General features: G+C 37.3%; 1 protein-coding gene across 2 annotated transcripts in view; it reads right to left on the bottom strand.

Moving 5' to 3' along the window:
* The window catches only part of SPIDR (scaffold protein involved in DNA repair), a 197,928-nt gene that overhangs the window by 7,472 nt on the left and 167,857 nt on the right, over nucleotides 1-22,599 (bottom strand). Inside the window, exons 11-16 of one of the 2 annotated variants that reach the window (XR_016465161.1) lie at nucleotides 19,622-19,780; nucleotides 9,582-9,669; nucleotides 7,164-7,307; nucleotides 7,003-7,062; nucleotides 3,347-3,545; nucleotides 2,046-2,154 (exon numbers count right to left, since the gene is read on the bottom strand). Coding sequence is in view for 1 of the 2 variants with exons in the window: in XM_031612937.2 (XP_031468797.2) it covers nucleotides 2,046-2,198; nucleotides 3,347-3,545; nucleotides 7,003-7,062; nucleotides 7,164-7,307; nucleotides 9,582-9,669; nucleotides 19,622-19,780 (803 nt within the window). In the remaining variant the exon portion in view is untranslated. Of the gene's footprint in view, nucleotides 1-2,045; nucleotides 2,199-3,346; nucleotides 3,546-7,002; nucleotides 7,063-7,163; nucleotides 7,308-9,581; nucleotides 9,670-19,621; nucleotides 19,781-22,599 lie in introns of both variants that reach the window. The other variant, XM_031612937.2, reaches the window with a different exon arrangement.

Below are 22,599 nucleotides of genomic sequence, written 5' to 3'. Positions count from 1 at the left end.
TTAGCAGAACACAAATGAAGACAATCTGCACCAAGGGCTGTTCCACTGATTTAAAGGAAGCTTTTCTACTGAAGGTTGAGAAACTACTCTGCCAGCTCCCTGAAAGGCAGAGGTGCAGCAAGTAGGGCAAAAGAGCAGGAAGGAGCAACACTTCAAGTAGGGGTAAAGAAAGCCTTTGCAACTCTTTTGAGCATTAGATGAGAGGATGCCTGCACACAGCACACAAAGGTGACCAACAGTACGGGAAGTAAAAGGAGGACACAAAGAAAAACAGTGAACACATCAATCCTGCTGCTCACTGAAAGTCAGATTCACCATTTGGTGAGTTTTTTTATAGATGAGACAGAGGTGGTGAGAGACCAAGACAATTTTTCTCCATCAAATTCATGTTCCCACCAATAAAACAGTGTTAATGCTATTATTTTCACTTCTTTTCATTAGAAGTAAGCACTAGCTACCAAATCCCAAAGCAGTGGATATGTTTTAAATGCAATTAAATAATCTTAGTTAGTTACACAAAAAAGCGCAGGTTACAATCTGTATATAGCACTAGCATAGGGTTAAGGATAATGCTTCATATTCTACATTGGTTCAAAGGTGTGGGAACATACTGATAATAGCTACCCCAGGCAAATTTCATATCAAGCAAGACGAGATTGTAGGATTAATTTATCCTGATGTCATTCTAGCATCTCTAATAAAGAACAGGGAAAGTGTCACACTTCTAACATACGTAAAGTAAGCGTTTGTTTACACATGGATTACGAAGATGTCTTTGCTTTGTTTCACTGAAGAAAGAAAGGAGAGGCACTTTTGCTATATAGACTGTGAACGGGATGAAAGAAGACAGGTACTTTGGGTAACCTAGTTACTGGTGTAACCTAGTTGCAATAAGTAAGGACAGAGAAATAGTAATTCTTAGCATAACTACTGCAGAAGTGAAAATAAAAAGTATCTCCTACACAGTGACAGAAATATCTTTCAAGTAACTCACAGTATCAGTGAAAGATGTACATAATGACCAAGGCTTAGAGAGCCTGTAGTTGTGCTTGTTTTTCATTATATACAGTTCAATGTTTGTCACTGCAAGATGGCTTATGTATCAATCACAGAGGCATTGCTAATTTGCAGCTCTACTCTAGAGAAAGTAAGTCCAGTGATTTAGCTTTGAGTGGTTTAAAACTGACTTTTCAGTGTATTGCTATATAGCTGAGAGGATTAATTTGTAATTATTATTTGCTCTTATTTCAAACATCATTTCAAACATTCAAGTGAATACTTGGAAGTGTAAATGTAAAACGGTGTCAAGAATTTTGTACAAGGGCTGCTGGAATTGCAAGAGTTAAATTAAAAAGGGAAAATGTCTTTAAAAGCCGGAAGTTACTTTTCCCTATAGGCACTCTGCAAATTGGGTGTTTAAGAAGTCTGAGTGGACAGTGTTAGAAAATATTGTGTATGAAATGTTTCTACACAACCCAGAAATATTAGAAAATACACTGCAATAAATGTTTCTGCATGGTTAGTGGTTGGACTGAAGTATCAGACAAGGCAACGATCCAAAGTGGCTGGTGAGCGAATCTCAGCTAAGTTAAGCTAGGTGAAATATTAAATTGCCCCACTGCAGCAAAGCTCCAGGACAGTTAGACAGTAATCCCTATCATTGAGAGTCTGGCTGACATATCTTCTCCATCTGCCTGAAAAATATTGTTATTCCTTACTGTTGCCAGTATCAACATGGCTGATGTGAACAGAAGGCTTCTGAAAGAAGATGGTGATGGAAGGAATATGACCAAACAGACTGCACATCAAACATTTGTTCTGGGGCATCAGTGAGTGGGAGCAGCAGGCAGGCAGAATTTGGCCAGCAAAAGACAAACAAAGCCCACAAAGAAGCACAAAAACTTAAATATTCTAATGATCTACAGCAATACGGTGCTTTTTCATCCTCGCACCCTGTTTGTGCAAGAAATCAATACGAGAACCTGAAAGATTAAAGCGAACACAAATAATTAACCACATTCATTTCAGAAAAGGCCAATACGAACCTCTCACAGCACAAATGGAATTGGCCTGTGTGGTAGAATCCAGCTCATCGAGTTTGACAGGGCCAGGCAGCTCACTGAGGTCAGCATCGGCAGCCGAGCACAAAAGAGGCTTTTGTAATAAGAGAACAGTACGTTCAACACAAATAATCCTACCTGCCAACAAAGACATTTCAACTCAGTACAGTAACAAGGAAAAAGGTGACCATGATAATTGTCATGGCCAATAAAGACATTTGTCACTGCCAGCTACTAAACAGATGGATGGACTATATCAGGTTTTCTCAATGACAAAATATTTTGCTTCCAGTGATACACGCAGCATGCTCCTGTTACATTTTGTGACTCTCGGGGAAAACGATTCTCTAAAAACTCTGACATGTTAAAAAAGCAAATCAGATTCCATCCAGACTGCACTGTACCATGCTGGAAACAGAAAGTTCTTGTCTCTTCCCTAGTAAAAACCTTGGTCACCCTCAAGTTGTTCTATTTTTATTTATTTAAGATTACAGTGTGTAGGTGCATGCAATACTTTATTCTCCAAATAAATGAAACTAGTGCAACCCCAATTAACAAGGCATAACAGACTGATTAGAGGATGCGGTGACAGGACTCACAGCCACTTACATAGTTGCATTTTGGAAATGAGCAAAGGCACGAGAGGTGAACTACACAGGCATACATAACACAGAAAGATGGGTGAGCTTCATTCATATGAATGACTAAAAATGAAGGTAGAGTGAACCACCATCTCACAGGACCTGTATGGCACTCAAGGCCTCACAGCTGAAATGGTAAAGGAAACCTTGTAATGGCTTTTTATCTAGGGACATGCAAGTCTTTAGGTTCATTGCCTTACTCCTTTTACAGGTTTTAAGTTCAATAAAACAAGATTCTGCGATCAAATATCAATACAAATGAATATCAAAACAAATGAAAGCAAGTTTCTTACTACTTCTGAATCTTCTGTCAGCTAGCAAATTTGTTTGAGGTTGATCTTTAGATTCAACAGTCATCAAGGAAGACTGATAGAAATATTGGTGAACAAACAGTAAGATCACTTAATTTCTTATTTCCTTGGGAGATAAAGAAAAAAAAAAAACCAACAAAACTAACAACAACAGAAGAGAAACCTTACAGAAATCCTCCAATTACAACCCCTTTCAAATTTCTCACCCCAAACTTGCAATGTTTCTTCTTCATCCCAGAGTGAAAGTCTATACAGGTTAAGTATTACAGTGTTAGTACCACGGGTGTTTTTTCAATTTGATTCCAGTTGCTTCAAAACCACATGTAAAGCTTACCATTTCCCCACAGGGCATCCTTAAAGAAGATGAATCGTGAGGCAACATTGAGGGCTTCTATGATTTCCGTACTGAGAACGCATGATGCAGTGACTGACACAGCAACAACTTTTGGAATTCCACGAACTACACTTTGCAAAGTGAAGTCAGTCACAAACAACAACATCTCTCTTTGATTTACTGGAACACTGTGTTTTGTCTATGATTTAAAAAAAAAAGATACAGAATTGGAATGCAGTCATTAATTTTTAAAAGAAAGGAAGAGAAGTAACACACTCATCTGTAAGCAACTAATAAAACTGACAAATTACTACACTTATGGCCAGTAAAAAAGAATGAATCAGGTTTTTTATTGTTCCTAAATGCAGTTACAGATTATCATCTCTACCTTCAGTTAACTTTCCAAAGCCGACCCACTGAGATCTTGGCGCCCTCTCTATCAACTATCATGTTTTATCGTGACTCATTTGCACACGAAAATAGATGTCATAAAAAGTTAATTGGATGTTTTTATGAACAAAACGAAACTAATTTTTCCCTTAAAAAAGAAAGGCTAACATCACTTCTATTATTAAGAAAATATTCTATGCACTGTTGTGTGATTCTGAAGAGTACCTCACCCTGTCTAATAGCTCCTGCAAATACAAAGCTGCAGGGTTTTCTTTCTGCACATCTCCAGGTATTTGAATGATACATAGAAGTGCGAAAGTAGATAACTCATAAGAAAGAAACACAGGAAATCACAATGACAATGCAAGTTTTCTGCCTAAGACAGGTACAAAAATCAAGATATATCAAAACTAATGATGTCACAACCAAAATAACTACATTTCACATCAGGCTTCGTATCTGAAAACAGTTATTACTAAGTCAGTAGTGTTTTAAAAACACACTGTGATGATGAACAGGAGAGATTAGATAGACATGAATTTATACATCCGTGATTAGTCCAAAGGCTCTAACAAAATTAGACAGGTTGATAATGAAAGGTCTCCTTCTTCTCTTGTTGTTTTTTCTTTTTCTGTTTTCAACATAACTTTTATAATGAGTACATGTATATGTGATTTTTCCCATAGTTTAGAAAAAAATGAGCTTAATAACAAACTATATTTCATATTTACCAGTCCAAGCAACTTGTAATTTTAAAAATTCCAATATTTTAAAATATTTAACTGAAATTATTTTTGTTCTGTCTTAAAAGGGCTTTGTTAATATTTTTAATTAGTCTATTGATTAAAAATCATAGGACATTTTAATACTAAAATGATTGGAGAGACACATATCACACAAGTATTTTATCCTTAAAGTGACATTTCTATGGCACAAGGTAATGCATTGAGAACTCCAACTTTTTATCTTCAGTTAAATTCAAACCTTGAAAAGGTTAACCAGACTAAAAATAACTTCTGCTCGTAATGGCAGCTCTTAGGGCAAATACAGTAATTAGGAGTAATGACAGATATAATTCATAACTCAGATATTATGGTTATGCCTTAATGTAAGTTGCCTACTGCATTTACATTATTTCTTTCCCTCATAACTACGTGCATTTGTGTACCTCCTCTGTGCAGATACCATTAAAAGCAGCTTCAAAAGGAAGATGCTTTACAGCTGTCCCATGAGAATTACTAACACATTAAAAGCTGGCTTTTAGAAGAATCATCCAAAAAAGTAAATAATAATAACAGCAAAAATTTCAACTTATATAAAATCATCATCTTGCTATGTGTGACAATTTGTTCTGAACAGAGAGGACACAACAGACAAATAGCAGCAGGATTGAGTTATAAGGAAGGACAGCTCCTTAAACACAGATGGAATATATTTCCCCATATTCCTTCTGTACCACAGTACAGATTCTGAGCAATAATAAAAGCATATTTCCATTCCTCCTTCACACAAACGAAGCATCTCCAAACACTGTTGTTTCATGAAATTATTAATACTACTTTTAAAGTATATTTGAATTAACTCCTGTAGCAGATTATCTTTGCTAAATGAACTAAACCATAGTCTCTACCTCACATATCATCACTGAATGATTTTGCATGTGAAGGATAAATCCTCTTGGGAAAGGTAACCGCAATTAACAAGCTGCTGCTCATAACCTTCTGGAAGGATTAGGCAAGCAATACACTAACAACAGGTAAATATCACTGCCTTTCTAGAGAAGCAATGCAGAGTGTTACCCAGCGTTTACAAAGATGATGAACTCCCACTGTTTTTCCAAATACTACTTGCAAAAAAAATTATAAAAAATCATGCTGTTCACTCATGGAAATCTACTGCTTATAGTTCACCAAACAAATTCAGGAAACAGCTAGTAAACCTCCCAAAAGACAGAAGGAATCACAGACTTCTTTCTTCTTGTTAGATGAGTTTCTACTCTTCAAAATCACATCTGTTCCTGCATTCTTCATCTTTTCTCTAATTTAGTGATGAAGTGATTCTACACAAGAATGTTGATGACCTCCAGTGTCTCAGATGTAGATGTTCCCTAATACAAAAATGTTTGGCTAGGATATCACTAGTCTGTAATTGATTTATTTCTGTTAATTGAACAGACTCCTTGAAAACAGAATTCCACATATGTGCATGTCCTGCTAGCATGTACATTTCTGCTCGCAGCCTGAAGATCTCCCATTAAGCTACCCTAATTTCTCATGTTTAAAAATACTCTGCTGTCACTTAGTATGAAGAAAGCACTGCTGAGTGGTAAGAGCTACCCCTCATCTCACAAGCTAAAGCTACTCCCTGCCTAATAATCAGATCACAACTCAAAGGCTGCTGAAGCAAGAGGAAAAGACCTACATCACATTTATGTCCCATACTGCTGGGAAGCATTCTCAACTATTTTGCTATTTTGCTGTCTGTTCCAGAGTTACTTTGTCTTTGGTTCATATGCTTTGATTCACACTTTATTTTGTGTGGTGCTGATGGACAACTGCAAACTGTTTTCCCCAGAGCTAGCTGTACTGAAGGTCCAGTCGCCAGGAAAAGTAAATAAATCAGCAGCCAAAAAAATCCTTCAACTACTGAGGGAGTTAACAACATTTCAAAAGGAAGTTGTAGCATAATTCAGAAAAAATCAGAAACAAATAAAATGTAATTATAAGCTTCCCAACACAGTGTGGATGGCAGATGTATTTACCTAAAGTTCCTCCTTTCTACTTGCAGGACCCTTAAAGCCAAGTTTGCCTGAGGAGCTTCTGCTGAACAAAAATAGTCCACCCATTTGTCTGCAAAGAGCAAAACTGTATCTTTATAAAACCATCATCAGTTACATTCTATACCAACTCAACTGACTGACAACTTTTTGCTGTGCACTTCTAAGGACAGTACTTACCTACGAACTGATTTTAATTGCAAGACTAAATTAACTATTTGTGAGCTCCTTTATTACAGTGAAATATTACTTCGGGCTAGATGGCAATTTATTCAAATATAATTCACCTTCTAGACTAAATGGTACTGAAACTGAAGTTCATTTTACCCACTCACAAGCATTTTGGACAAGATGATCATTCTTCTTGCACAGCTCTTGAAGGTAATCCAGGAGGTTTTTGTATTTTCCCCTAAACAAGATAAATGCTGGCCTTTTCACATACACGTTATGTTAATTTTATGTCAATTTCATTGCTAAATGGACAGATTACCTGTGGCCTTAGATACAGTACTCGTGCCCAAAAGCTACAACGTTCATTACAACCACTCATCTGAAAAAAATGGTACAAAAACAGGGAATGAGTCAAATATGGTAAGTAAGTGAAATTTAGTGGTATAAAACATCGGTTACTGGACTTCTAAAGCAACTTACCTGAAGAATTTCCTTTAGACTACGCACAGTTGGTGGCTGGTACAAATCAGAAATCCTCTCTTCCTCATCCACTTCCATGTGTATTTCACCAGACTGAACAGTCAGAACATAACAGAAGCTGGGAGGAGGAAGATTAGTTGTCATCTATTAAAAAGGAAAGAAAAGAAATGTGACCTTAAAAAAGGCATTTCCATTTGGCCAGTCAGTATTATTTTATAATAATACCCTAAATGAACCAAACAATTTTCATATTAAGAGTGATGGGAAAACAAAATAATGACCGTCTGAAGTAGAAGCTGAGATAACAAAACAATATTCACAAATTCTAAGTGAAATCAGGCTGTGTGTATCATTCTTTCCATAATCCGACATTGATCCTCATCACAAAAACATCTTGTGATTTGGCATGCTTGGCAAACACTGCAATTTTTTCAAGGTGACAGTCGTTGTTTTGCATTTTTTTAGTACATGGTAGGGGTGCCCTGATTATTTATTGCTCATCATCCACAACTTTTCTGAGATTTGGGGACTTCTGCATGTGGGTGGGTTTTTGTGATAGTAAACAGCTGAAGAACTTTAAAAGCCACTAAATTAAATCCAGGACAGCACAAGGAAATAATGAAGAACAGGAACTCAGCAACTACAAGAACTGCTCTTTTTTGTGTTATCCCGAATTTTTCTTCTCCCTTTAAAAAGTATTGTGATGTAACAACTTTATCTCCATTTAAAGAATGAGAAAGGCTTCTGAGAAATAAAAGATGCTACACTACAGTATTTTTTATTTAGGACTCGGTAAATATTCTTATAACATTGTTAGTTGTTAAGAAAGCAATTTTTTGTATTTTTTTGTATTGGTTTTTTTTTTTGTATTGTTAATACAAGAAATACAAATCTGCTAAAGACAGCTGTATATCCATTAAAAGTAATCTGCCTATAGCAAAAAAAAAAAAAAAAAAAAAAGACATCAGCTCATTATTTGCCTCTGACAGCACTAAAAAAGACATGCAAAGAAGTCCGTGCCACAGATCTCTTTGTAGAAATTTTGTCAAATAATTGGCAATATGATTTAGGCATTGTTGTTTAAACATGCTTTCAAAAACGGTGTAAAACTATTCTTCTTGTACGAGGAAAAATGTATTTCAGCTAAAAAAAACTGCACTCTACCAAAAATTTGCAGAAGTAGAGTACATCTTGATACCCTGTAGAATGGATTGGTATTTAAACCCATCGCAGAAGTGTAAACTGCATGATTATGGTTGTTAATAAAGTAGAGAAAAAGAAGAACAAATGAAAATAACAATGTTGAAGAATATTTAAAAGTTTTGCTCCATCCATGTAAATTTTCATTCTGTTGTTCCACAGTATTTTAACATACAAAACAATCCTCTCCTCTGAGACTTCTGAAATGTGTGGAAGAAAGGGAGAATCAAAGCAAGAATAGTAGTTTCATTCATTTTTAGTCTTGGTTTTATAACCAAGTTCTGAACTTTTCATTATTCAAAATAAATCCCTGTACAATCCCTGTAGATTGCAGCAAAAAGAATCTCAGAGTTCTGAAATAGCTAGGAATAACTAAGAATATCCTCCTACGAAGTCCTCTGTTTTTAAAACTTGATTTCCAGATTTGTCTCCCTAGACTCTAAAACAAATTTTTAATACCATAAAATTCCTCTCCTAAGAACAGCTATAGAGGAACACCAAGACAGCACAAGCATTTGCTTACCGAGATTCTCAAATGACCTTGTTATTTCAGATGCCACTTGATTTGTCAGAACTCCTTTTCAAATACAAAAGCTAATTAAATGAAAATTAAAGATGCAATTTCGGATTGGAAAATATACAATAATATACTTCAAATCTATTTTAATACTTCATGTTGGGAATTTTCACCACGTCCCAAAATCACAGAAACTTTCATTATTTTTAGTAGGCAATTTTTGTTTTTATGTTTTGACTGTCTTCACAACAAGATGAACAACTGTCAGCCAGAATCAGCCTAACTGAAAAAAAAGACTCGATTCCATCAGTTGGTCTGTCTTCATGGGCACTAATCTTCAGAAAAGAGTTTTCAAATATAAGGCTGAAAGGTTCTTCAGAAGAATGTATCATTTATGTATGTAGATTTATAGAACAGTGTGGAGCTAGCTAGTATCTTTTCCTCCTGTGAGGAGAGGAAATGAATAATTTGGCTGGATACTCTATCATTTTAGTTCTAGATGGTTAATAAAAAGCTAATTGCATCATTTTGGAAAGAAGCTGCTGATCAAGAGAGCCTCAGGTTGGCCTAAGATAGATGGTAGAACCAACAAAACAAACTTCAGTAGATAAAGAGAGAATCTGATTCCCCAGACATGGTACACTATTAAGAAAAACAGTAATTATAGTGAAAAAGTACATTTCCATAATAACAAGACTTACCATTTCAGGGTCTTGACTTTGTCCAGGAACTTTTACAGGCACTACTGGAGGCCACAAACTGTCTATCAGACTAAAAAGTCCTAATGCCCTTCAAAAAGACCAATAAGATTAGGTTTAGAGTGGTTTCCGCTGTTAGATGCTGTACTAAAAAGATTCATTAAGAAATACAATTTAAACCATTGCATGATTATGAAAACAATTTGAAATCATATTTGTTTTCTACAAGCTGGTTTTGATTTGGTTTAATTAAATCTCCATCACTCCTGCTGCATGGTGGAGAGGGAGGGAAGGGACACATCGCATACAGTGACTAGCAAGTCATATTTAATTCTTTGCCATGAACAGCCTGTGACGTGGTAAAATCCCGGGGAAGTGGGGTATGTGCTAGTTTGGGAAGGATACTGACCCCAGTACAACTTTTAAAAAATAGCTTTTCACTATTTAGCTGGTAGCTTGAACAAAATGTTTCACGTCTAACATCTTCATTTCTTGCTTTTCTCTAACACTGATTGCCACTGCTGTGAGGAAAGTTAGCAGTGAGATAGGAGTAGAAAGACAGGCAAGATTTTGTTATCTGAAGTGTACCCATGCCTTAGAGTACAAATGTACTAAGAACTATCCCCTTCCTATGCAGCTGCTAATTTGGTTATGATTCTTTTCTTTTGCAAGTTTTCCACCTTCAGTTTAGAAACAAACAAAATGAACAGCCCAACATACTAAGATTAAGTGCTGCAAATGCTTCAGCTTTCGCACGCAAAGCTGCAGTGTGCAGCAGTTCGGTGGCTGGCTTTTTGGTTGATGTGTCATCCATGCAGTAAAAGCAGGAACATCCAAGGGAGAGGCCAAGAAAATAGCTGAGGGAGGGGAAATAGCTACAGATAACCAACTTGAAGAGGCGTGCATTTTTGAGTTTAAGCTCTCTCTTATCTTGTCCTAGCTCTCTGTGCGTGTTCTGTGTGGTTAAAGCACAGAGATCTGGATTTTAACCCCACAGTACCTCTGAGAACTGTCTATTTGTCCCTCCAATTATGAAAGCCACCACTTCTGAAACAATTCTAAAATGAAGTCCAAAACTTGCTGAAGGTAATCTTAGGTTCTAACCAAAAATACTTTGAAGAAAAAAAAGGCAGGCTCTTGTTCTTGACTGAAGCACGTTGCAATATGCTGCTTCTTTTCAAGGAGTAAGAGATCTCCTTTAAAGTTCTGCTTTTAACTCACTTCTGCTTGAGCTTGCTTAATTCCATATTTCCCTCGCCCTTCTTTTCAGCCTTAAATGCTTGTGCTTTGGGTATCTACTGTCAATCAGCTTCTTCTCTTATTTTTTCATAAAGCAGCAGGTATCGCTAACAGTGATGCCTACGGACCAATAGTATATGAATTTAAATCTCTGGGAGTGACTGAATCTCAGGGGATAACACCTTCATTTTAAGATTTGGGTAACCAAATGGCAGGTTAAAAAGATTCTGCTGCTGTCTGTAGTTGTGTTCCCCACAGTGATTAAGAGACCGGGAACAGAAATACGCTGCCCTTCTACAAAAGTGAACTTCCTGACTTATATGGCATCATCATCAAGGCTGTAAAAGGAAAAGGCTGAGTACAGAGGCTGAGGTTTTTGTTTTGCATTTTGTTTTTAGCAGAATATTACAACATACAAAGCAACACTTCTTAGGTATTAATCAGACTTTAGAGCAAAATGACCACATCTCTATTTCTTGACAAGGTGACACTTTCTGTCTTGTACCATACAGAAAGGATTATTTTCTGTATTTGCAGGAGGGCCAGCGCCCAGTGGAGCAAACTGCCCTTGTTAAGTGGGACACAAGGAAGGAGAACTACAGAAGCAGAGAGCTTTTGTGAGACAAAGGAAGCTAAACAAGTGGTGTTGCTCACTTGACACTGTGGGCAGGATATGTATAATAGCATACAGCAAATTTTGTGTTTGTATATGTGTATTTAGAAATCATGTATTTATCAACTTGCAATCCAGATATAATCACATCTCTGCACAGACCTTACATTGATCCACCAGTGAAAATCTGTGTTTTTAAGTTTGCGCAAGCAATACGGAGTCGTCTCCTAGTCTTTAGTTCTCTTCTAGCTTGTAACTCAATGTCAGAACATCTATGGCACAGTATTGTGTCCTTTTGGAGGAATTCATAAACTGCTTGAGCTAGAAGTACTTAATTATTACTGAATTACAGTATTTGTTTACAAACAGGGGGAGGAGCAGCACTGTGCAGTGAGTGTCTCCTAAACATCTTGGACTCATCCTTCTCTTTGACTTCAGTCAGGCAAACCACAAGTACATTTGCCACCCAAAGGATGTGCAAGTTCCAAGTCACAGCATGCAAGGATGAGGGGATTCTCCTCTGTAGAAAGGGGAGTTCTGCCCTTGAGCTACCCCTGATGGGCCCAGGAATGTATCAGTCAGAGTCCCCGGTGAGGGGCTCCTCTTAACTTCACCCACTCTCATGCCCCCAAGAAAATTAACTCTCTCTTTACACTTATGGACTTTGACTTGCAGAAGGAGGAATGGAGGGGGGGGGGCAACCACAGTGGAGAAATGGCAAGACATTGTGTCCTTCTCTGCAGAAAATCATTATCCTTGTGGAAATAATAAAATTCATTCTCTTTATTGGCCATGCAACACTCAAATCCCACTTCAATCTGACTTGAACAATGGGTGTATTTTATCCAATATATGTATCCTTCTTCAGATGTAGAATCGGGACAAGAGATGAACAGCTGGCTCTGTGCTACAGTGAGGAAACTTGGTGAGCCCTGATGTGCACAAAGAGCCCTTCTCATTACAGAAGGCAAAATAAAAACTTAACGACTTAGATCCGTGAGAGTAATTACTAGTCACTATTTCAAAAAATATATGTAATATTTTTATGACAACAGTATAGACTTCTAAAAAAAAAAGAAAGAGTAAGAAGATTTTAAAGACTTCACATGACTAAGAAAATGCAAAATATGCTTGTAGCACACAGGAATTAATCCTGACCTATTAGCAAATCATCTTGTCTGATAGTTGCACTGCTTTCTGGAGAGTGACTGATACTAACAAAACAGCATTTACTTTTCCATCCAATAATTCTTGCCATAGATGATGACTGTGCTGCCCAGTACACAATAAGTTGCTTTCTTTTGCTCACCTACCTTCCTTAGTTTCACAGCTCAGTAGATAACAGAAGTCACTTTCTATTAGCCTTCCTAGCTTGTTCTGCCCTTCACTGTGAAGTCAAATGGCATACATTCATATGTGCACACAAACATATGTTTGCCCTATGATTTTTGATAAAAAACATACAAATTAAAAAGAAAAGTCCTTGTAGTTATATTTAGAGATGTGGTAAATGACAAAGCTGTATCTACAGTCTCGTTACATCCCCGATCCTGTGGACATTTCATACTATAAGTTATACTGAAAAAATCAAACAACTTCAAACTTGGAATTTTCAGAGCAGTATTTCATTGGTTTTCTGTTTCTTAAGTTATACTAAGCAGTTACAGTGTCAAATAATACTATCATCTAAACTGGGCAGATTTTGTTTGTTTCTCTCACAGGCATGAAGTTTCATCTACAGTTCTGGTCCAGAAGCTGTGCGTGTGATGTGCCTGACTCAATTTTTAAACAGTACAGATACACAGCTATGATTTTTTATCACAAAGCAGCTTACAGTTTGGTGGATTTTTCCATTTTAATAACAACCCCACAGGTTCAGAAGAAAATGACAGAATACATCAGAAACAGCAAAGATGATCTAGGAGGAAAACAATGCCTCTAACTAGGAAAGAAGAAAGACTGAGTAGAGGAGAGGAAGAAGATAGGATTCTCCTCCAGTATCTTTCACAGCTTTGACTTAGCACTTTTCTGTTTCCTCCTCTGTTTCTCTTCCAATTTTAATCTGAATGCAAACAGTTTTCTTTTGGCATTACTATTGTTGCAGACTCAATGTTAAGAACTCAAAAATAAAGCAATTCCCAGCCCTCTAGGAAACTTTACTCAACGCTGGAAAGAAATTCACTACAAATTGCGTAGGATGCATGACCCTGAACTACCAAGAGACAAGCAATCCAAACATAAAGCTGATGCTGCAAGCTACCTTTCCATCTAATTTACCTACTAAGATCTGACAGTACACAACCTATGCAACGTTGTGTTTTCTCAGGCTTGTATCTGAGAACAAGCAACAAAAAAATAAGGTAAAAAACAGAGCCTGTTAAACCAGCATCTCAGTCAAAATACAGATATATTAAATTGTTTTGTTGACAAAATTATTAACATGCTTTAATAACTACCTTCTATAATACACTAGAAATCATCCATGCTATATTAAAACACTAAAATTCTGATATAAAACTTCTCATACACTATGAGTATGCCTGTTTCACCCTGCAGTGCTGGTTACTGAACAGACTTGTGACAGAAGTACTGAATATGCAATTAGCAGTCACTGCTTGTTAAAGAGCACAAAACCACGGAAAAAAACTCTGATTTTCTCATGCATAAACAGTCATTAAAATAATAATACATATACATTAAAAACTTTAATGTAATTACTTAAATTATGCTCTAAGTGGAACTCAACTTTTAACCACAGCAATTACTGAAGTGTTTCAGGACCTCAAAACCTCAGAGATGTGGGTGGCTCTTTCAGATGGCAGTCTTTTTGGAAGCGGGAAAACCAAAGGAAGGAAGTTATGACTTACTTGCTATGTGGAGAAGTCTTACTATTACATTTCCTGTCAAACGTCTACCAGTTGAAACGCTTTGTTTTGTAACAGTTAGCAGTGGTCCTACACTTCTAAATGTAAAGCAAAATAGAAAAGAATGTATACAGTCACAGAATCACAGGGGTTGGAAGAGACCTCAAAAGATCATCGAGTCCAGCCTCCCTAAAGCAGGTTCCCTACAATAGGCCACAAAGTTAGGCATCCAGATGAGTCTTGAATATCTCCATAGAAGGAGACTCCACAAACTCTCTGGGCAACCTGTTCCAGTGCTCTGCCATCCTTACTGTAAAGAACAACTTCTGCATGTTTGTATGGAACTTCCTATGTTCAAATTCTATGCCATTACTCCTTGTTCTATCATTATGCACCACCAAAAAGAACTTGGCTTCATCCATTTGCCACTCATCTCTCTTAAGATATTTATAAACATTAATTAGATCTCCCCTCTGTTTTCTTTTCCTCAGGCTGAACAGACCCAGGTTACTCAGCCTTTCCTCATACAGGAGATGCTCCAGGCCCTTAATCATCCTTAATCATCTACTGGATTCTTTCTAGGAGATCCCTGTCTTTTTTGGACTGGGGAGCCCAGAACTGGGCACAGTAGTCCAACTGTGGTCTCATCAGGGCTGAGTATAAGAGGGAGGATCACCTCCCTTGATCTGCTGGCTATGCTCTTGTTACTGCACACCCGGATACCATTGGTCCTCTTTGTCACAAGGCTGGCTCATGGCCAATCTGTTGTCTACGAGAACATCCAGGTCCTTCTCCGCAGAGGTTCTTTCCAGCAGGTCATCCCTAACCTGTACTGATGCATGCAGTTATTCCTCTCCAGGTGCAAGACTTGCTTTTGTTAAACCTAACCAGGTTCCTCCCTGCCCAACTCTCCAGTGTGTCCAGTTCTCACTGAAAGGTAGCACAGCCTTCAGGCATGCCAGCCACTCCTCCCAGCTTTGTATCATCAACAAACTTGCTAAGGGTGAACTCTATATCTTCATCCAGGCTGTTGATGAAGATGTTGAACAAGACCTGACCCGGTACCAACCCCTGGGGAACACAGCTAGTTACATGCCTCCAATCAACACTGCACTGCCGATGACAACCCTCTGAGCTCTGCCAGCCAGCCAGTTCTCAATCTATCTCACTGCTCTCTCATCTATCCCACACTTTCTAAGTTTCATAACTTAAGTATGTTGTGGGAGATGGTGCCAAACACCTTGCTGAAGTCAAGGTGCACAATAGACACTACTCTCCACTACTCTCCCCCCACCTACCCAGCCAGTAGAGGGAAAAAAAAAAAAAAAGAGCAGAGGAAGAGAATTATGAGACTGAAATAAAAAAGAAGAAAAAAGAGGGCAAAAAAAAGAAAACGGTGACCAGTACCACAGATTAGGATTAATCATAGAGTTATAGAGTGGTTTGGTGTGGAAGATACCTTAAAGGTCACCTAGCTCCAACCTCCAAACACGGGCAGGGGCACCTCCCATTAGATCAGGTTGCCCAAAGGCCCAACCAACCTATTGCATGCTGCGCTCAAAAAATCTGCATCAGCGGAAGTGACACATTGTCGCTGCTGCCACTGCTGAAATGCACCATCCACCACTCATTGTGCTCATTTCCACTGTTTGGTCCCCATAAACATTCAGCAAGCTTCAATGAATGTCAGTGGGTGCCATTTTTCCCTCACGGAGGAATTCAGTTCCACACCTCTGCTTCATACGCCCTCCCACATCAAACATCATTACATCAGACTGCCCCTATTCTGCCATTGCCACATGGCAACAAAATGTAATGGAATACTGGTGGGAAGGTTGAACTTCTACTGCCACACCACCAACGTCCATCTCTGACATCATGGTCTGTTATAATAAAACAGTAGGAGGCATTACTTTCAAAGCAGTCCTTGTATATGTAGATTTTAGCAATATCCATGCAACATTCTCACTTTTTTTTTTCTTTCTTTCTTTTTTTTTTTTAACTTTTTCAACATTTTTTTATCTAGCAACAAAATTGGCAGTGACACCCTGCATTAATTATATATTACAGTAAAGCATCTTCCCTCTTTCATTTTTGAATTGGTGTAATTTTTTCTGTCCTGCTGGATATAAACTCTTCATCTTTCAAACTTGCAAAAAGCATTAGGAGAAAAATATAGTATGTCAGCTATACTCAGTAGTAAAACAAGGCAGTGCTTGGCAAATCAGGTGAAAGTTCACAGATTATCAAAACACAAAATATTCCATGTGGAACTCTGGTCAGGGCTAATAACATAAGGGTAATATTTTTTTTGCTGGTAAAACAAATATATAACTACAAAGTTCATCCTAGTTCATTGAAATCAGTTTATAGTAGGAAGCAGCAGACTATGCCAATTTATAGTTTATTTATTCCTGAGACATTTTAGTGAGTGCTCAGCCCCTGTATCTAATTGCATCCATTTAGTTACTGGTTATACTGGACATGCTGAAACAAATGGTCAAAATAGGAAGGTTATATATTAGTTGACATGCATGCAATTTTAGACAGTATTTCCATCTCTAGCAGTACACCATAGAAATCTCACCTCTTTCTCAAGGGGCTAAATTTATAAGGTTGACATATGAGTCAGTAAGAGGACAAGAGATAGAAAGGCTCAAAAATCACCAGTGGCAGATCAATAAACATTTGGCTGTATGAGTTCTTATCCCACTTTTGTTTTGGAACACAAAGGTTTTCCTATTGGGAGGAGAAAAGGGTTTGGTTCCTCCGGTCCACCTCACAGTACAGGTCCATTTCAAAAATCAAGTCAGGTTTACAGCCAGGTTATTGCCCAGGTGCAAAATATCCTTTATTATAGATTTTTTGTCACTGAAATGCAAATTCAGTTCACAATAGTGATTTTAAAATCGGATTTACTGGAATTATGTTAAATAGTACTTTAAATTAAATACTAGATGACGAGGATGAATGATGGCCTGAAACATATTTCAACAGTAACAGTATTCTATTGATAAAAAACTTTGAGAACTTCTAGTATCTGATAAATGAAAATGTCTTCTGTCTAACAGAATGACTGAGGAAGCTCCCTGTCTCCGTAAGAAAGATTACAGTACATGTGACTGTGGGACAACAACAGGCACATGTGGGATCTTATTAGCCATCTTGGTTTTCTCCAGATCATGTGCTACAAAAGCAGAAAAAAAGAAGACTTGTATTTTCCCTCATATTTCCTACATTTTATTCCCTTTTATCTATTTTAAAAGTCACCGTCAAATTCCAGGAAACAAACAGTTTAAGAGCCATCTCCTTCCAAACAATAATTGGTGTTCTGGAAGGGGGAAAAAAAAAACAAATGTCTTTCTTGCAGGGCAGACCACAGAGTTGTTCTTCACTCATGCTCTACAAGCCAAGGTTGGGAACTTTACAGGCATATCCCATCATGTGCTTAGATGTACCACTGGCTCTTGAAATGCATTTATCCAGTGGCAATGTGCTCTACAGCCAATTGTACTCTGCATGAATAAGTGCTCCCTTATATTCATTTCATCTAGGCCTTACTTACAAACTTTACTGTGGTTTCCATCACACCTAGATTGACACAAAACATGTCCTGACACCTAAAAGTAATAGCAAGTTATAAAACAGAACTTAAGCTAAAACAATCAAGAAAGCAAGAACAACAATCCTCCCACCCACCCAACTTGTACACTGAAATCACGTTTAACCACCACACTGTCCCTGAAGCTACACTGGCCATTTTCACATGTTTTCTAGCAGGGTTACCACCAGCACAGCTCCAGCTGAGCCACCAGCATTTTCAGCAGTGTGTTTTCTAATCATCCTCAGAATAGCCAGAAGTAAGTTACTGTTGCTTTGAAAGAGAATTTACATTAGAAAAAGTCTGTCTCTTATTAGCTAGGCTGAGTACTGGAAACACCAGCAGCCAGTTGTAAAACTTCATTTGTATCCAGAATTCCAAAGCCATTATTTAATTTGTTTGGAAAAAATGTAACTTGAAAAAAAAAATAAAAAAAAGCCAACAAAATAATTAAATAAGAAGACGTGTTTGTTATTAAAGATCCATAAAAATGCAAGTAGGCTTGAAATCCAAAGGATCTGAAAATTAACACTGCAAGCACATAAAAAGAAAAGCATACTGAATAGGGCTGGCTGGAAAACAACAATTCCATTTTGCTAAACATTTCAAGGCTTTGAAATTTGTTTTTGTTCCAATACGAAACAAAAAATGAGACTTTCTGAAAGTTTTCATAAAATGAAAAAGAGAGAGAGTATTCACTCCCTCTGGACCTGAAAAAATCTTCCCAGTAAAATTGTCTCCAAAATAGATAAAGTTTCTGTGAAACTTTCTGGTTTTGATGAAACAGCATTTTTTCAACAGGAAAAAAGTGTCAGATGAAATATTATAGCCATTCTAATAGTGAAGGCTTATCGAGATAGGATGCTTTTACCAGAATAAATCATGTTGAGAATTAAACCAATCTTGTAATATTTATATAGCTCCCCATGAGGATACTATATCACTTCCCATAGAAAGAAACTCTGAAAGATAACACTGTAAGATCTACTTGAAGTGGAGTTGTTTTTTCATCTAACATATTTAATACATTTTATTTTAAGAAAGTAAAAGAAATCAAAGAATTAGGAAAATGAAGGAGGTACCATAACGTCAATTTATTAATTAGTTGTGGGGATTTTTCTGAAAGCCTGTGGATGCTCTTATTCCAAAATAAGAATGGTTTTATCATTTGAGAGGGTTTTTCAGTGTTTGGTTTGTTTGCTTTGTTTTTTTGTTTGTTTGTTTGTTTTTTAGACACACTTAACTGTGCTTTCAAAAATGTATAGGCCTTACTGAATTAAGCTCCCAAATACCAAGGAAAAATCTTTTCTTGAAACTTCAACTCAGACTAAAAAGAACAGAAAAACAGAAAAAAAACCCATATTGTAATAAACAGCTTTGTGAAGAAGAGAGATGAACTAACATTTTTAAGTCTTCGAATCTACTGAAGAGGAAGAAAATTCATACTTTATGAACCACTGCATAAGGTAATTCTTCTAAATTCTGTTCTCTGCTAAGTGTGCTTTTGTGTGTCTGCTTATTTAAGCTGATTTGGGAGTATGATTGGCTCAAGTGCAATTGGATCCAGCTGATGCCTACTTGATGCCCTAAAAATGGCAATGAGGATATTTAATTGAACAGAACCTGATTCAGTTGTTCCAAAGAATACTGACCACACAAATAATTAAATGGAAGATCACCACTGCCTGCCACAGCACTCAACACATTCTTCTCAAACTGTTCTCACCTTCCTCTTGTTGTTCTTTGCAAAATTTTCATTCCAGCTAAACAGCAGAATTTTCCTTCCCATCTCTTGCAGTACTGCTCAAGGTCTTTTGCAGATTCCAGACACTGTAGCTGTACTTCACTGAACATGCCATAGGCATCCTGGACAAGGAGGCATAACCTGTAAAACACTCCTGTTAGTCATTTATTCTTGTTCATAACAAAATAAACAAACTTATCCTCTAAAACATCTGAAGAAATCCTACCAAATAATGAATACTAGTACTAGTACCAGTAAACGAAACCAAAATCATCAAAGGTTTTCCCATATATATCTGCAGGAGGTAACAAGGTAAAAGAGAGAAGTGAAATTTACAACAAGGTCCTTCCATTCAGGATGAGAGAAACTAATTGCTAAACAATACATGCTTTGTGCATCTATAAAGAAAGTCACATTTTTGCCTACCTTGAGGTGAATTTTTCAGTGCAGACAAAGCAATGATGCAAACTTATGTATGTATATAAATATAAAGATATCTACTTCAAAATAAGCAAAGCAACATATTTCACAAGTAATAATCACAAATGTTGAAACTGGTAAAGCAAGCACAACATTTTTTCTGACTTCAAAAGAGTTCTGAGGATTCAAGACAATGAAATGTCAATTTTATTACATTTTGAGTAATAATGAGTAACATGAGTAAATTTGATATTGGGTATGGAAGAAGTCCAGAGGGACTATTCTAAGGAGGCAATTAAAAAACCTGCTAAACAAACAATTTGATTCAAGTAATCTATGGAATCAGAGCTGGGAACTTGTTGGCATTTCAAGAAGATATTACCATCATAGCAGATAAGGCAAAATCCAGTGGATGTCATACATTTAGACAGACAAAAACGTACTTCACAAGGTTGTGCACCTGAGATGAGTCACAACAATAGCTTGAGTCATGGAGAAAGGAGGGTGCTGTCTACAAGGTGGGCTTAATTGCCCGCCAGAAAAAAAAAGTTAAACATGGAAACTTTTCAAACAGCAACAAGAAATAGCTTTGAGAGTAGAACACGTCTTTCTTTATTTCTAAATAAAACTCAGGAGTGTAGTAAGCAGCAGAATTCCAGGACAACCTGCTTCAGCAGAGGATCAGAAGACCTCCAGAAAGCCTTTCCAACCTCAACCATTCTGTGATTCTGAGATTCAGTTCATTTCAAAAGTTGATGCCAAAACCACCTTCTCCAGAGAAGTACCATTGTTCACAACATGCCAACCCCAACCGCTTACGGAGAAAACTACGTAATTTGCTGTAGAAATCCCCAAAACATCCAACAGTAGTCATTACATCTCTAAAAAACTTATTTCAAATGAAATGAGCTCCTACACTTCTATGTAAGAAATTTTACATTTTCTTAGTAGAGAGATTTAGGCACACAAAAGACCATTAATTATGGTTTCCTTGTTCATTATGAACTAATTTTGTCTATATTCTACAGAGGATACAACTTTCTGAAGCCTTTTAGAGATTAGTAGATGCTCAAGCACAAGCTACAGGTTTTCATTTTTTAAATGCAAGTGCTGGTTTTGAGGACGACAGAGTGGTAGGACTGAGCACAAACGAAGACCCCATATTTTCTCTATATCTATAACTGTAAGGGTTACACAAAACAAAATCTTCACTAGGCAAAGCAAAGCAACCTTATGTACAACTCCTCCATAGTCTGGCAACGTTGGGATGTCTTTCACAGCCATGGAACACAGCCTCTACCTTGAGCAATGACAAACAAAAAGAAAACATGCTGTTGTGAAGCATGGGCTGGAACAATACATATCCCAATTTGTGGCATGAGTGATGCTCCCAGCTTAGACAAGTGTGTAACTGGCCTAACACAAAACTGCTTAAGTAGCTTTATTCCTAGCTTCATTTTCTCTGTAAAACACTCAGTGAGATCCCTGTGGATTGGTATCACACAATCATCTCGAACTCAACAAAACAAAGACTGTTATGCTATGGCTATGACAGCACAGAAGCAGAGCAACCAACGTTGCTTGCCATGTTAGGGCCTTGCAGTCACTTACAGTTCAAGTTTTAACTGATTGGACCGAAACTTCTTTTGCTGTTGTTTTGTTTGGAAAAACAAAGCTAATACTCTCTAGACTTTTCTGAAAACCAGACTGAAGAGAACAGAAAAGAAAAAAAAAAAATCAAACAGTTTTGTTTATACTAGCAAAACATTCAGTGACTCTTAATTGTGAAAAATCAGGCCTTCATATCTTGGAGCAAGCAAGGGCCAACTGAGCTAGTGTCTTAGATCCAGTCAGTTCAGCAGTCTGTTAACTGATCACTGGAATTTCTCTTGTCTTTAGTGAAAAATAACTGAACGCAAGTAGGCCTCAGACTAGCTGGCACCATGCTCACATTAAGTCCTCTGGGACACATTAATTGCCCAAATAAGATTAACTCAGTTGGTGCCGAAAATATCAAGCCACTGAAAGTGCATTTCCCTCATCCTTTTAAGCCAAGCAAAGAGGTGGTTGCTCTCAGACATGGAAATCTCAACTTCCCAGGTTCCAGCCTGAAGATTTCCAGCCCTTCATGGTGACAACTTTAATGGCTAGAGCAGGAGACAGATCTAACAACAACAACAAAAATACTGCAGTCTAATAATGAAGTCAAACAGTAACAATGTATAATAATAATCATTATAATCATCCTCTGATCAGCTCCCTGACAATGAGCTCACTGAAATTAAACTCCAAGTTGCACGGAGTACTACTTCTACATGAGGATGCACTCTAGGCAGCACTGGGGGCTGAAGCTCCCACTCCAGCTGTCTAGTGTATGCAGCACAACATCCTAGGTCATATGATGGGGGAATGGTCATCAGATGACCAAGCTTGATATATAGAAGGAAGAAGTACATAACTTGATGCTCATATCACTAACGTGCCCATTCATACTAGGAACATGTTCATGATTATTGGTGTAATGAAAAAAATAACAAAAC

Source organism: Phasianus colchicus, chromosome 3 (genome assembly GCF_987193195.1).
Source record: "Phasianus colchicus chromosome 3, bPhaCol1.hap1.1, whole genome shotgun sequence".
NCBI lineage: Eukaryota > Metazoa > Chordata > Aves > Galliformes > Phasianidae > Phasianus > Phasianus colchicus.
Note: the sequence above shows the minus strand (reverse complement) of the source record. Positions and strands in the feature narration are given on the sequence as shown.